At 43.0% G+C, this 14986-nt stretch overlaps 1 protein-coding gene across 1 annotated transcript in view; it reads left to right on the top strand.

The window, feature by feature from the left end:
• The window catches only part of htr2cl1 (5-hydroxytryptamine (serotonin) receptor 2C, G protein-coupled-like 1), a 223564-nt gene that overhangs the window by 186035 nt on the left and 22543 nt on the right, over positions 1 to 14986 (top strand). The window contains exon 6 of the mRNA XM_078164563.1: positions 8747 to 8947. Within this exon, the coding sequence (XP_078020689.1) occupies positions 8747 to 8947 (201 nt within the window). The remainder of the gene's footprint in view (positions 1 to 8746; positions 8948 to 14986) is intronic.

The following is a 14986-nucleotide window of genomic DNA, read 5'->3' as shown; positions in this document are numbered from 1 at the left end:
GAATCCATGTTTTGAGACTGTCATTGGTAAACAGCACTTCCAAGGTGGAAATGCAGCCATGGTATTGACTGATTATTTGGGGCGACAGTAGCTCAGTCCATAGGGTCTTGGTTTGGGAACCAGAGGTTTGAAAGTTCAAGTCCCCATATAGACCATGGGGACTTTAAGTATGGAGTGTAGACTGACAGGTGCAGAGCTACCAGTTCACCCTCTGGGCATAGCTGAGGTGAAATTGCCCAAACTGCAAAATGGGTGCCATTCATAGCTGACCCTGCACTAACACCTTGTTGCATGTATCAGGTGTGTGTTTAGGGGGACTTTGCAAATAATGTGTTTGGCAATCCTAAGTGCTGTATTGTTGGCAACTGGACTTGCTTGAGTTTCTTGAAAATGTTTCACCTCTCATGCAAGAGGCTTCTTCAGGTCTAACGGACTGGTGCGGAGTCGCAGGCTTTAAACCCTGTGTGGGTATGAACCCTTAAAGAGTCGTTACGGTCGCATGTGAGTCATTGACCCACCCGGCCATCATGTGTGTCATTAGGGTTAGATGGGTCCAGGGGAGAATGGGTGTTAATTCGTCTGGGGAGGGATCCCAAGACTGCATTTTAGGTGGGTCAAGTAGATGGCTTCTTTCAGGCCTCTTTCAAACCACCCGTCTTCTCTGGCCAAGATGTGAACATGGCTGTCTTCGAAGGAGTGTTCCTTCTCCTTTAGATATAAATGAACAGCTCAGTCTTGACCTGAGGAGCTGGCTCCACCATGCAACTCTGCACCAGTCCATTAGAACTGAAGAAGCCTCTTGAATGAGAGGTGATCAAGAAACTCAAGCAAGTCCAGTTGCCAACGATAAAGCACTTAAGGTTACCATGACCTGGATGACCGAGAATCTTCATCAACTACATGTTTGGCACACATTGCCAACTGTCTGAAAAGTTGTATAGATTGACAATAATGTAGCATATAAAACACCAATGGACAAGTTAACAAGGTCAAAAAACTATTTTTATGGGAAGGAGTCTGTAATAATCCTCCGTGATTCACAAAACTCTACATCACAGTGTTAAGTTTCCTGCCAAAGTTATTTCTGTGCTCTGGCTTATTAGCATTTCAAACTGCTGCATTATGCATCGCATTCATGTTTTTTGCAGTCCAGTCTCCCTAGGAATTACATTCATATTAGACAAATCAGACAGTGTTTCAACATTCAGGGCCAATGCAGGAAGTGGTGTGCTCTGATAAATTTGTCCTTGTTAACCTGCCATTCCTCTCCATCGCCCCCAAGGTCAGCAGTTGGGTTTCCATCCAAATGTAGCACAAATTTTGACAAAACTTTTTAGAAATTTGGCAAAAGAAAATGCTAATTTATGTGCTTTTCTGTCCACTACTGTTATGCAAATATTAGGAGTTGGTGCATCGAGATGAGCAGTAGGTCGTGCTAATTTTCCAGTCAGGTGGAGGAAGAGTGCCAATCAAACCTCAGACAAAAGAAAACAATGGATTTATAATAATGGAGAGCACACCGGACAATGGAAGCAGAGAGTTTTGAACAACTAATATTACAGCTTTGTGCTCTTAGAAGAGTTCAGCTAACAGTCATGCATAACATGTTCAAGCCAGCCAGAGGCAAAGAAGAGAGCTTGCAGTGGCCTCTGCAATGACTGTACATCATGGTGGTACATCATCATTTATTTGCTTGTTGTGTGTTTAAGTTGCACTTAGTTAGATTTAACCTATATTGTTACACCAACTTTTCAACCTCGTAAAAACCTGGTTGGAAACGCACCTACTAACAGGTGGACTGTGACCAATACCAATAATTTCTATTTTAACCGACGCAGCATTTGAAGTGCTGCTTTAGTGTCCAGAAAACTCACAGACCAATTGCACACATTGAATCATATCATGTGATGTGACACAGCCAATAAAATCTTTGCAGTCTGATAAGCATTGTGACTTGAATGAGTGAATAAGATACACTGACAGAGGAGAGACGAGACAAGAGACAACAGTTGGAATGATAAGAGAGTCAGAGAAAAGTCATTTCACCCGAGCTTTTCATCAAGATTGGACTGATTCTTACATGTTTATTGTTCCTATGGGCAGTTCCCAAGATGGGAGATGCCACCAAAATGCATATCCCATGTTAACCTGAATTCCCCCTTCTCCATCCCCTGGGGCCTGTACTATGAAGCCAGCTCAACTTACCCAGGATATCTTTTCGACATCTGGTTTAACTAACCCACCACACTGGCAATCTGGATAACCAGGAGGGGGTCATCCCTCCTGTTAATAATTAACAAATGTCCTGCTGGTGAAGTGGGAAGTAAAACAATGGGTTTTAGGGTAAAAGATAGGTGTTTAACGTATCCGACCTTTCCTAATCTTCACCAAGCAGCCACCCCACCCTAAGCCTAGTTTATTGGTCATAACCACATTCTTTCCATAGCCTTATCCATAGAGTAGTTGCAATGCACAGGTATTGTAGAAAAGGAATTTAAAAAGGTCGGCCTTCAGTGTAATCTTTGGTTTTGCAGAAAGGTTTTACCATCATTTTGGATAATGCTGTTCCCTCTCTGAACATAGCGGTTGTGGTTCGAGAACGAGAGATGCAAAGATCATTTTGGTAACAATATATATTCGTTTTTAATAGTATTTAACATGAAATTTTCTTATCAAAACCAGCACGGTCCAGGTATCATTGGATAACTCATAATTCATTCGGAATTAAAAACAAACTAAACCAAATTAGTACAGTTCTCTGATTTTTTGTTTTAAACCAAAAGTGAAAAACAAGAAAACAGAGTTGTTTTTCTGTTTTTTGTTTTGCGGAATCGAAAAGCCAAAATTCAATCCAAAGCCTTGAATTCCATTTTTCCTTTTTTTTGTTTTAAGATGAAAAATGGAAGTCATGTGGGCTTTTTTTATTGTTTCATTTTAAAGCAAAAAACAAAATCACATTGTCTATTTTTTGTTGCCAAACAAAAAATGAAATCATAAAATGCCCATTTTGGTTTTTGCTAATTCTTGATAATTGCTAATCCTTTTTGCCATTTCTCAATTGGAACAAAGAGGGTGGACAGACAGGAAGTGGAAGTGAAGTGTAAAAAGTCAAAATAAAAGTCATATGACATTATCAGTACAGATCACAGTATTAAGTAGGCCTATGTAACATGTTGGCAAAAAGGAATGAGAGAACGGTTGAATTTTGGTTTGGTTTGTTTTTAGATTACAAAGGAATTATGAACTATCCAATGATACCTGGACCCAGCACTGACAATTATGTAGATGAATTACATGGGGGAAAGTGAAATTGCAAAAACACAAATGGCTCTATCTAAAGCCAGTGTTTGATTTGTCTGTTCTGGGCTACAGTAGAAACAACCCTGTGGACTCCTTGGAAGAGAACCTGCTCTGTATGTAGATATAAACAGCTCATTGTGAGGTAACGAAAACACAATGATTCTTATTTGTAGGTGATTATGAACCAATGAAATTCCTCTTATTCCTCTCATGATGCCTCTAAATCCTACACGCTGGACCTTTAATATCTGATTTGTTGATATGGTTGAATCATAATCTCACAGTGGTTGAACTGAAAACACAGTACATCTGATTAAAGAGACAAATGATCCCAAAACACTGTCAAATATTTCATAAACAGTGTTTAGCTGTAGACTTGAGTCTCTCAGTGTATTTACCAGAAAATCCAACGCACCCGCGAGCCAGCTGAGTAACACCTTGTGTGTGAGTGTGTGTCATGCAGTGCCCCCAATAAGTGTTTGACCTCTGGAAAGTTATGCAAGCTGCCTCCCACTCAGCACACACACAAGCAGGCGCGTGATTCACTCTGCATGCATCACATACGTGCTGCTCATCCTGCGACTAAGAGATGAAATTACGGAGTGTGTGTGTTTGTGTGTGTGTGTGTGGCCACAGGTCTTGTCCTCTGTGAAGAAAGGACTGTTCATATAAATAGCTGCAGGCGCAGAAAGACACAGAGAGACGGACTCTGCATTATATGTCCTCTTTAGAGAGCTGACACAGCTGAAAATGAAACTGGAGCATGATCGCTTTCACCTGATGTTCTTCAGTTGCATATTACATTTCATTTTTTCATGTAAACAGGACAACCTTCTGAGAGGATACATTTCTAAGAAACAAAAGGAAAAATGTATTTCAGAAGATTTTGAGTCACTTTTAAACCATTTTGATTCAGTTTTTGACAATTCATTCAGCTGCTGTTTGGAAACACTGACATGAATTTATAATTTTGAGAAGAGAGTGTGACTTAGACTGAGAAACAGGGGTTGAGGGGGTGTTTCACACAAGCTCTGGTCCTCTACCAGAGGCCTGGGAGTTTGAGGGTTCTGCGCAGTATCTCAGCTGTTCCTAGGACTGCCCTCTTCTGGACAGAGACCCCAGATGTTGTACCAGGAATCTGCTGGAGCCACTTTCCCAGTTTGGGGGTCACAGCCCTGAGTGCTCCGATTACCACTGGCCACTGTTGCCTTTACCCCCCACATCTTTTCTAGCTCCTCTTTCAGCCCTTGGTATTTTTCGAGCTTCTCATGTTCCTTCTTCCTGATGATGCTGTCGCTAGGGATTGCTGCATCTATCACCATTGCCTTCTTCTGTTGTTTGTTGATCAACATGAAGTCCGGTTGGTTAGCCATCACCAGTTCATCAGTATGGATCTGGAAGTCCCACAGGATCTTAGCTCGGTCATTCTCAACCACCTTAGGAGGTGTCTTCCATTCTGATCTTGGGACTTCTAGCCCATATTCAGTGCAGATGTTCCCATACACTATGCCAGCCACTTGGTGCTTCTTCTACTGTTCTTGTGCTACCATGATTAGTGCTTCTGTGCTGTCTTTCAGTCCAGCCTTTTCCAGCCAATGGTAGAATTTCTTGATATTGGCCACTTCTTCAATCTGTCAGAGGTACATGCCATGCAGGGGCTTGTCCTTCCACGATGGTTCGTCCTCCTCTTCTGCTGCCTGAGGTAGTCACTTAGCAGCTCATCTTTGGGAGGCATCTTCCTGATGTATTCCTGGATCTTGGTTGGTTCGTCCTGGACAGTGGCTCTGACGCTCACCAGTCCTTGGCCCCCCTCGTTCCTCTTAGTATACAGTCTCAGGGTGCTGGACTTGGGATGAAACCCTCCATGCATTGTGAGAAGCTTCCTTGTCTTTATCAGTGGCCTCTATCTCCTCCTTTGGCCGGCTTATTGTATGTTATTACTCTACTTTGCTCCAGGCACTCTACTGCAAGTGTTTACATTATGTAGCCTACACTGCTATGTGTAGCTACATGCTAATGTCAGGGAAACTCTTCATAATCTTTGTTGCCAATGTTGAACATGTCTGATTGTAAAGATTTTGGTTTAGAGACTTTTATTGGTGAGTTTTCACCCTAGAAAGTGCCGTTATACTCAGTGAAAGCCATTCCCTGACTGCAGCTACACTGCTACATGTAGCTACATGCTAATGTCAGGGAAACATGTAGTCTTGGTTGCCAGATCATGTTCCTGCTGAAGCATGTCTTGTTGTATTTAGAAGCTCTTATGGGTTATTTCAGGAGAGAGTGTTGCTATACAGAGTTGTTTCCCAGCTCAACTATACTGCACTATATACGCTATATGTAGCTACATGCTAACATCTGGGAGACATGTAGTCTTTTCGCAGTAGAAAATGTCACTATTCCTTGTTACAGTTAAATCTCTGGCTGCAATGTTGGCCAAACAATGCTGAGATACAGAAGACCCTAAATCCAAGCAGAGCAGATTGGCCTTTTTGGGGAGCGGGGCTTAAAGAGATCGATGGTGAATACAGGTGTTCCAGCACAGACAGTATGAGGAAGTGTTTTTTGAACATTAAAGCATGTGAATATGTCCAAGTAGAAACCGTAAATACAAGTACAAAGCTGAAAATGAGCATAGAGTCTCTTTTCAGTATATTTTTTGTCCTCTGTGTACCCTTCCTGCTGTTGGCTGTAGTGGTGCCAGGATAACATTTTAGCCTTCTGAGCAGCCAGCTCGCCAATCAAGCTGTTTAATTTACCCCAGTTTAAGCAAAGGTTAACCCGTTGATTTAATTCCCTGCCAAAATGCTCCCAGTTGTATTTCTGTTAGTTACATCAGCTGCCGTGTCCTCGTCCCAGGCGGCACGCTGGCCCATGTGCTGAGATAATTGAGGCTGATTTTTTTCCCCATGACCCAAACTGTTCCCCCCTACAGAGCAGTGAGCCAAGACACTGACTCACTACCCGTTCAACATGGTATCACACTATCACTGGTTGTGACCTTTGACCTCCCTGTGGAAGAGGTAAGGATTTCCCCCCCAGGTATCAACAGAGCATCACCGAAAAAATGGCTAGTCATTCCTAGCATCACAAATGGTTTATTAGATAACAGTTTTCCTTACAGCTAATGAACAAGTGTAACACTCACTGTGGTTCCTTAAATATAACTAACAGTTTGCTTCTTTTAACTCTAAAGGGACAGTTTGCCCTCTATCTTTCCTCTTACCTCTAGTGTCATGCACAATTCCTTCTGCGCTTTGATATAGTTGGTGGGTGTAGTTCGGTAGAAAGGAAATTGTGCTGACTTGACACTGCTGTTGAGTTTTTCAGATGATTTTTTTTAGCACTTTGAGCACCACAAGCTGAGTGCCATCTAGTTCCATTATATTCAAGTGAAGGCAGACATCTCTATGGCCAACAGTGTTGGGCTTGTTACTCTAAAAATTAAGCATAGTGTTAGTTCAGGCAGAACACGATGCAAAGCGAAGCTCACATCCCAGCTACATCAGCTGATCTCAAACAGCCCAATCAACTGATGGAGCAGCTGATTGATGGAAGGGAGTCAGCTGATAGATCACATGATTCCTTTCTATGCAACCAATTTCTGAGTTTCATTCAGAGCGCCCTATTTAAACTGGTCTGCCCTGCTGACTGTTGCTGCTTCTCTGCAAGCTGCTTTGCAACCCACCTTCACCCCAGCTCCTCCTTTTGATGCTGTGTCTGACTTATCAGCGTCATTTCTGTTTGTCATTGATGCTGCTCTGTTCTGTTCCTTGGGGGTCTTTGCTGCTGCTCTCCCTGCCTTGGGCTTTCCATGTATGCACATGGAAGGGCAGGGTGGTTTGCGCTCTCTGCCTTGGGCTTTCTTTGTTTGTGCATGGAAGGGCAGAGAGGTGTGCTCTCTCTGCTTTATGCTTTCCACATAGGTGCATGGAAGGCAGAGAGGCCCCAGAACAGAGCCATACTGCCAAATATAATACTACAAATGGAAATAAAAAATTTTTGGACTGAAGTGGTCCTGACTAAAATGTATTATATTAGTCGTTAATCTTTTCAGAAGTAATGATATTGCTTTACTTTTTACTCCCTGCCAACAGTAATTTGTTACACTACTCATTATATTACTTTTTAGTTACACCCCATAAAACTGGTAATTGTGTATCTCCCCAAAATTCAGATTTGTGCCTCTGTGTGAATGTCTGGGTAATCATTGTTAAGTGCAGCTAAGGCTTGATCACTTCTATTTACCTGGGGGTCTTCGGTTGCATGTGCCAGGCATTTCCTCAAAGACCTGCCTGAAAGATGGAGAGTCACTCATGGAGCAACATTTTATCCACCACATATCCAGCCACAAGCTTCATCACTTCTTTGTAAATCCAGTTTTGGTTGTTTAGCCAGTGCAGGGCTACAGCCGACGTCCGCAGCTGAGATGGCGCGTGACGTGCCTGCACAGTGCGACAATTACAAAAATGAGTCCGCTGGTGGGATTGTTGTATTTCGAGTCAGTAGTGATGTGATAACAAACTGAGACATACTGAGACATGTTACCGCCCAACACTGATGGCCGATATCTTCAACATTCAGCAACTCTCACCAAAAATCTAGATTGATAAAAAGCACTACAAGTATGAGGGAAAGAGTGTACTTTTGATTTGGGTGTTGACTGTCCCTTTAAGTCCTTGGTTGACAGTTGAAAAACTTTTACAGACTGCGTCCCATATATTGCACATTCCTTATAAACATAATTAAGTGACTCCCATTTTCCCAGCGGGGCTGCGGTATTCTGCCCGTCTTTATCTTTATCATCAGCCTTAATCAACACTGTTATTCATTATCTCCCTTTTGACGTGTCCTTTTCTATTCTCTTCTCAGCAGGTTGCATCAAACCTTGACAAGCCACAACCACTTCACACAAACACACACATACGACAAAGCTTTATTCTCGTGTTTATCATACCTTACCACACTTGCACTGTGTTAATCCACTGTTTACTGGCCCATGTAAACAACATCTGTGTTGAACAATAACTTCACATCCTCGCTGTCAGCAATTAAAACTAATGATCTACTCTTAACCTCTTTTCTGCGACTCTAGAATTCTCCATGTAAACACCTTTTTATCTAATGATCTTAATCATTATAATCAGAGTAATACTTGTAAATCAGACTATTGCTTTAACCTGATTCCTTATGGGAACCGGGGAATTTAGTGCACGCAAAGTGAGCTGTGCTTTGATGTACTCCAATTAATTAAAGTTTAGTCAACCTGCATCTTAAGCCTTCACACTCCACTGACCCTGATGACATTCACTCAGCAAGGCCCTCAGAACAGATTGAATATATCTACATCACTGCTTATCAAACACAACGATGTATTATCAGTCATATAACATTGCCCTTAACCCTCGAACCTTCTCGCCTTTTGTCCCGTCTTTTCTCTCTCCAGACTACGCCTGGCCTCTCCCCAGCGCCCTGTGTCCGATCTGGATCTACCTGGACGTGCTGTTCTCCACCGCCTCCATCATGCACCTGTGTGCCATCTCTCTGGACCGATACGTTGCCATCCGCAACCCCATAGAGCACAGCCGCTTCAACTCCAGAACCAAAGCCATGATGAAGATCGCCGCCGTCTGGACCATATCTATAGGTCAGAGTCAAGATATTTTACAGTTTATTGATAAAAGGTTTTTCTCAACGATTGCATGCCTTGTGGCATTAAAAGGGAAATCTTACCTATAAAAATGTGTTTTAAGCAATGATTTAAAGACGGGTAATGTGCTAGCTTGCCTAATCCTATCAGGTGGAGAATTCCAGAGCTTCGGGGCCTTGATGGCAAAAGCCTTGATGGTCACTTTTAGTTACCAACCTTGATCTAGGGACCACTAGCGAGGGTAGGCTTGATGATCTCAGGTCACGACTTGGAGGATAGGTAAGAAACTCAGCTATATTTAAAATCTTAAAATCAGTCATAATTACCGAGAGTTGGTTTGTCTCACGGCAGCATTTACAAGCGGACCAGATCAAATGCCTTGCGCCTCTTGATTGGTCAGAATTTCCATGCAGGAAGAATAAGAACAAGGAGAAGAGCACACTTGCACACAATGTGACACTTTCTAATGTCACAATGGAGGGACAACTACGCAGGTTGATTTTAGCGCTGCTCATCGTGGACTATATTGCTGTCATTGTTCATTTTAGTCAAACCATACAGTTTGAAAACGAGGCGCGGCTCCAACTAGAAAACAATGTTTTGATGCATTGGATGTGCTGAATGTGCATATTAAGGCAGTACAGGAGGAGGTGCACATTAATAATCCTCCAGGACTGTAACATGCTCATGTTTAACTCAAACAATGTGTCATGTGACTGCAGTTGGTTCAGATTGAGGTCGGAACTGCACCAGAGTTCGTTTGTAAGCGGACTGAGACCACCTCTTCAAGAAGGTCTCAGTCCGGTTGTTTTGGTGCGCACCTGAGTGTGATTGCTGTGTTCACACCTGCCTTAATGAACTGCACTTAGGGGGCAAAATAAACGACTGAACTGAACCAGACAGGGCAGGTGTGAAATCCCCCTAAGACATGATGGAGGCTTAAAAGTTCAGTTCATCCAAATCACAAAAAGGTATACTCTGTCTTTTATCTCGTTTGGTCTCTAGTCATGCAGATGGTTTTGCTTTTCTATCAGACTTTAAGACTTTAAAAACTTGTCTGAATCTTGTTTGAATCAATTGCTGTTTTTAATGTACTTCTTTTAACAGGTAAAATGTTTTGGTTTTGAGCTGCTCATTTACTTTTACTGATAACTTCACAGCCAGCCACACTCAGTTGGAGTTAGTGAGCCTGTGGGCATTTGTATGCCTCGGCACCAGCTACAGCCATGGCTGGAGGCATTGTGTTTTTGGCTTGTCTGTCTGTCCCATTTGCACGAATGCAAAATCTCAAGAACACCTTGAGGGCATGTCTTCAAATTTGGCACAAACGTCCACTTGGACTCAAAGATGAACTAAGATGATTAGATTTTGGTGGTCAAAGGTCAATGTGACCTCACAAAACATATTTTGGGCCATAATTCAACTATGTAAACATTATGTATGACAACATTTTACCAAAATGTCTAATAGGATGATATGATGAAGTGATGACATTTTATATCCAAAAGGTCAAAGGTCAGCTTCACTGTGACATCATAGTGTTCTGCATAAAACACTTTCCTGGTCATTATTCAGTGCTGTAACTGAACAGAAGGGGAGACATATAATCAGATACTGACTATATAGATCTTCTGTGCTGCAAGGTAAAAGGTGTGTGAAGCATTCATGTTTAAGAATATGTTTAAGAATCATCATAGTAAATTCTTTGCAGCAAGATCCATAACTGAAGCATTGTCCGATGCCTTGGCTACATATGAGTCTCAACCAACATAAATGTAAACTAACTGCAACTTGACTGGTTTGCAGATGCGGTAATTCTAGTTTCTGAATGAGCTGAAGCGATATGATAGTAAGACTTTTGAGTTGAACTACCTCTGAAGATTTATTTCCTGTCAGATTTGATGCTTTTCCACAGACTCTTGCTCAGTAATTTGGGGAGCAGAAAAGAGACGGAAGTTGTTCACAATGAGGTCTGAGGGTTGTTCAGAGTGATTTGGACATTTACATCCATGCACTGGTGTGGATACACCTTTTGTAATTGAGTGATCTGGCCCTTTAATATTTTTGTGACATCCATTTATAAGTCTGCACGCTCAACTGTAGTGGTTAAATACAGTCTGTGTCAGAGAGGTGTGGAGTCAGCTTGATGGTCATTTCTTACAGCGGAATTGAGACGTTTAATTGAATTTCCTTTACTTGTACAGTGTCCCTATTAATATGTCCACCCTCCTGTAGACCCACAGAGAGTTGGCAGATTGATGGCTGTTATTAAATTTAATGACTTTTTAAGGATCTCCTGGCAGTTTCTCCAAAGGTCCTGCCAGCACACCTACTGACTTTCCAAATCACTGGGAACGTCGTGGGCTTGTTGACGCTCAGAGCGTCTGACAGCTTATTGTTACAGTTGGAGCTGATTTGCATCACATACTTCTGTAATCCCCAGAGGTGATCGCATCACTTTTCATTTTCATCTTTATCAGTCACACAAACAATGGTATGCAAATTAATGAATTATGTTATCTAGAAATGAATGGCAACCATTAGCTATAGCCAAGAGTTATAGCACTGCACACATAGAGACAGTGAACATAGGGCAGATATACTATAGCCCATATGTGTAATGGTAATGGGATTTTTTTTATTTAGTAACCAACACTGTAAATCAGAATGCAAAGTCAGATTAATGAAGTTGAACAAGAAGACTTAGACATGCTTAGTGGCTTCACATTTCAGTTGAATCTCATAGGAAGTAGTGTAAAATGTACTGGCTCTGCCCTGCAGCTCCTCAGGTACATGTAGGAAAATTATTCATACATGTCTTATGATTTATTTGATAGCTTTCTGGTGATATTTTAAGTATATTCAAAGCAAAACGTTGATATTTTTCAACCTTTTTCAACAGTTTTAGAAATTGGTCTAGTATTGAGAGAGGGGACTGCAGCCATCACCGTCACATTATTATTTCGAGTCTCACTAAAGGAGAAGTCTTGTTCTATAATTTTGCATGTTTCCACATTGTCGAACTTGCACACATGGGGCATAGCAGAGTCACCAACATGCCCACTGTGTTCCAAGTGAGGAACCCTGGAGCACATCCTTAGCTGCTGTACAAGGGCACTCGGAGATGGACGGTACCAATGGAGACATGACCAGGTCCTGAAGACCATTGCTGAAGCCATCAGCATAGGACTAGAGTGGGCAAAGCGGCACCGACCCTCCAAGAAATCCATCGCCTTCGTCAGGGCAGGGGAGCAGCCAGCTCCCACCAAAAGAACATCTGCAGGCATTCTGACCTCGGCAAGGGACTGGCAGTTGTTGGTCGATCTCGAGCGTCAGCTGAAGTTCCCCAGCCATATAGCAGTTACCACCCTGCGACCAGACATTGTCCTTGTGTCTGAGTCCACCAAGCAGGCTGTGCAACTGGAGTTGACAGTCCCATGGGAAGACCGCTTGGAAGAGGCCTTTGAAAGGAAGCTCTCCAAGTACGCGGGATTGGTCAGAGGGCTGGATGGAGAGCAAGGTGTGTCCCGGCGGAGGTTGGATGTGGGGGATTTGTGGCCCGATCCTTAGCCAGAGCCTACAGCAGTTTGGGCATCGAGGGAGAGAGGACAAGGAGAGCTATCTGCAATACCACCGATGCAGCAGAGAGAGCCTCAAGATGGCTATGGCTTAAGAGAGGAGACCCATGGAGTCATGGTAGCTAGCCATTTGGACACAAGCTGGGGTCTGATCAGCCCTGGATGGATCACCTGGAGGAGGTTATATGATGGTGAAAGACCCGAAACACCCGATGATTCCAAGAACATCACTGATGATGTGTCCAGATTAGGCATCTGCAGATGTATGGACACAGCGAAATAAGCTAAATATTCAGCCATGACATTATAAGTCTTTTAGATAAGAGTAAGATACGCTTTTTTGTCCCCCAACCAACAATTACTGGCACTTCTTTCCCCAACTCTCTCCAATGTTTCCACCCTTTTTTATTCCTGCACCTTTTGCGAGGCTTCTCATATGTGAGACTTGAACACAAAACAGAACAGAACAAGCAAAAGGTACAGAAAAATGTTTAATTTCTTTGTAGGGATCTTACCCATAATGTTTGAAGTTGCTCATAATAACTATCTGAGCCTTCGTGGCAAAAACAAACACTTTTAATTGATGTTGACTGAAGAAGCGAGATGCGACACAAGATATGAAATCCCTATAGCGTGTTCTGGGTCTGCCCTGGAAACTTCTACCAGTTGGACGTGTCTAGAATTAGAGGTGCCCAAGAGGCATCCTGATCAGGTGCCCGAACCACCTCAACGTACCCCTTTCGACACAAAGGAGCAGCAGCTCTACTCCGAGCTCTCTCCGGATGTCCGAGCTCCTCACCCTATCTCTAAGGCTGAGCCCAGCAACCCCATGGATGAAACTCATTTCGACCGCTTGTATCCGCAACCTCATTCTCTTGGTCACTACCCAGAGCTCATGACCATAGGTGAGGGTTGGGACGTAGATGGACCAGTAAATCAAAAGCTTTGCCTTTTGGCTCAGCTCTCTCTTCACCATGACAATCTGGCGCAGCGCCTGCATCACTGCAGATGACACACCAAGTGCTGTATTCTACCCTCACTCGTGAACAAGACCCCTGAGACACTTGAACTCCCTCGCTTGGGGCAGTAACCCACTCCGAACCTGGAGTGGGGGCTTTAGTTGTTAAAAGTTACTTCGATATAATTTCCTTTATGTCCTGCCTGATCACTTGGTGTCCCTGTCCTCCCCCTTATCCCTTGTTAGAGCAATCTTTTCAGCCGTATAATAGCCTGGGGTAATCAGTTTGTGTGTGTGTGTGTGTGTGTGTGTTCTGTGGGTTAGCGTAGTGCCTCCCTCTGGGGAAAGTGTTGAGGGATCAGATGACTTTTAAAACTTTCCTCTCAGACCTCCCTCTGTCTGTCTGACCTCCGGCTCCTGTTGATGTTGTTTCGTGCCCTTTAAGACCCAGGAGGGCTTCCATGTTTTGACACATACCACCACACACACACACACACACACACACACACGCATCAACACACAGTGTATGTGAGCATATCATTAGCCTGACGTCCTCTGACCCTGTAAATGCTCTAAGTCATTCCATTAGCACATAAACCCCTCGGTGATGCAGTAGATTGTTCCTGTATGTAATGCCTCAATCCAAATGGTGTTCTGGAACACATTCTATATTTAGGATGCAGTGTATGTATTTAATCTGATCCCCATGTGAGGTTTAACACAAGTGCACTCACTGACCTAGGAGTTACATCACAGAAATATTTACATTGTTGCTGATAGCATGTCATATATAAACACAGTAAACTTTCTCTTTTGACGTCTTTCTTAAAATCACAGCTCTGAATAAAAAAGCAAGCCGGTGTCTTTAATTAAAGACAAAAGTTAATTATCATTTGTGTCGGTTGAGAGAAAAAAAGCCAAAATTCCAGACACATGCCACCATGTCTTTAACTCCCTGGAAAACACGAGGTCAGGCACTGGGTGCTACTCTTGTACCTTTTCTGTGCCAGCTTTTAAGAGCGCGGGTAAGCAACCCTAACAAGCATCATATATCCTATTTACCTGAAATCCTGAGTGCAGAGCTGATCTTCTTCCAGGCGGTGTTTGTAAGTGTGTAGACCTATCGTCCTTAGGACAGGACAATAGTGGTTTCGAACACTCGTCTTCCATGTAGAAGGTCTATGGTTCGAATCCTGCTGGGGTCGAAGTCAGCAAAGGCATGCGATCGCAAGAAATTCCCACTGCCAAATCAAACGGGATCAGATTCCTTAAGGAGGGGTCAGGATAAAAGAGTAACTCTGGACTCTGAGCCAAGTCCTCAACTAGGGCTAGTGTCAAGCCCGTTGTAGACGGGAGGCTCCAGATGTAAAAACGGATTCATAGGCCTATTGTCCTTGGGACAGATGTAACGCTCTGACAGCCCTGCCCTAACATGACTAACTTCTTCTCCATATTAATCACAGACTGATACTTAGGAAGGGAAAGATATCTGTCGGTTGT

This window comes from Epinephelus lanceolatus, chromosome 22 (assembly GCF_041903045.1).
Source record: "Epinephelus lanceolatus isolate andai-2023 chromosome 22, ASM4190304v1, whole genome shotgun sequence".
Classification (NCBI taxonomy): domain Eukaryota; kingdom Metazoa; phylum Chordata; class Actinopteri; order Perciformes; family Serranidae; genus Epinephelus; species Epinephelus lanceolatus.
This window is presented reverse-complemented; position numbering and strand designations above follow the sequence as displayed.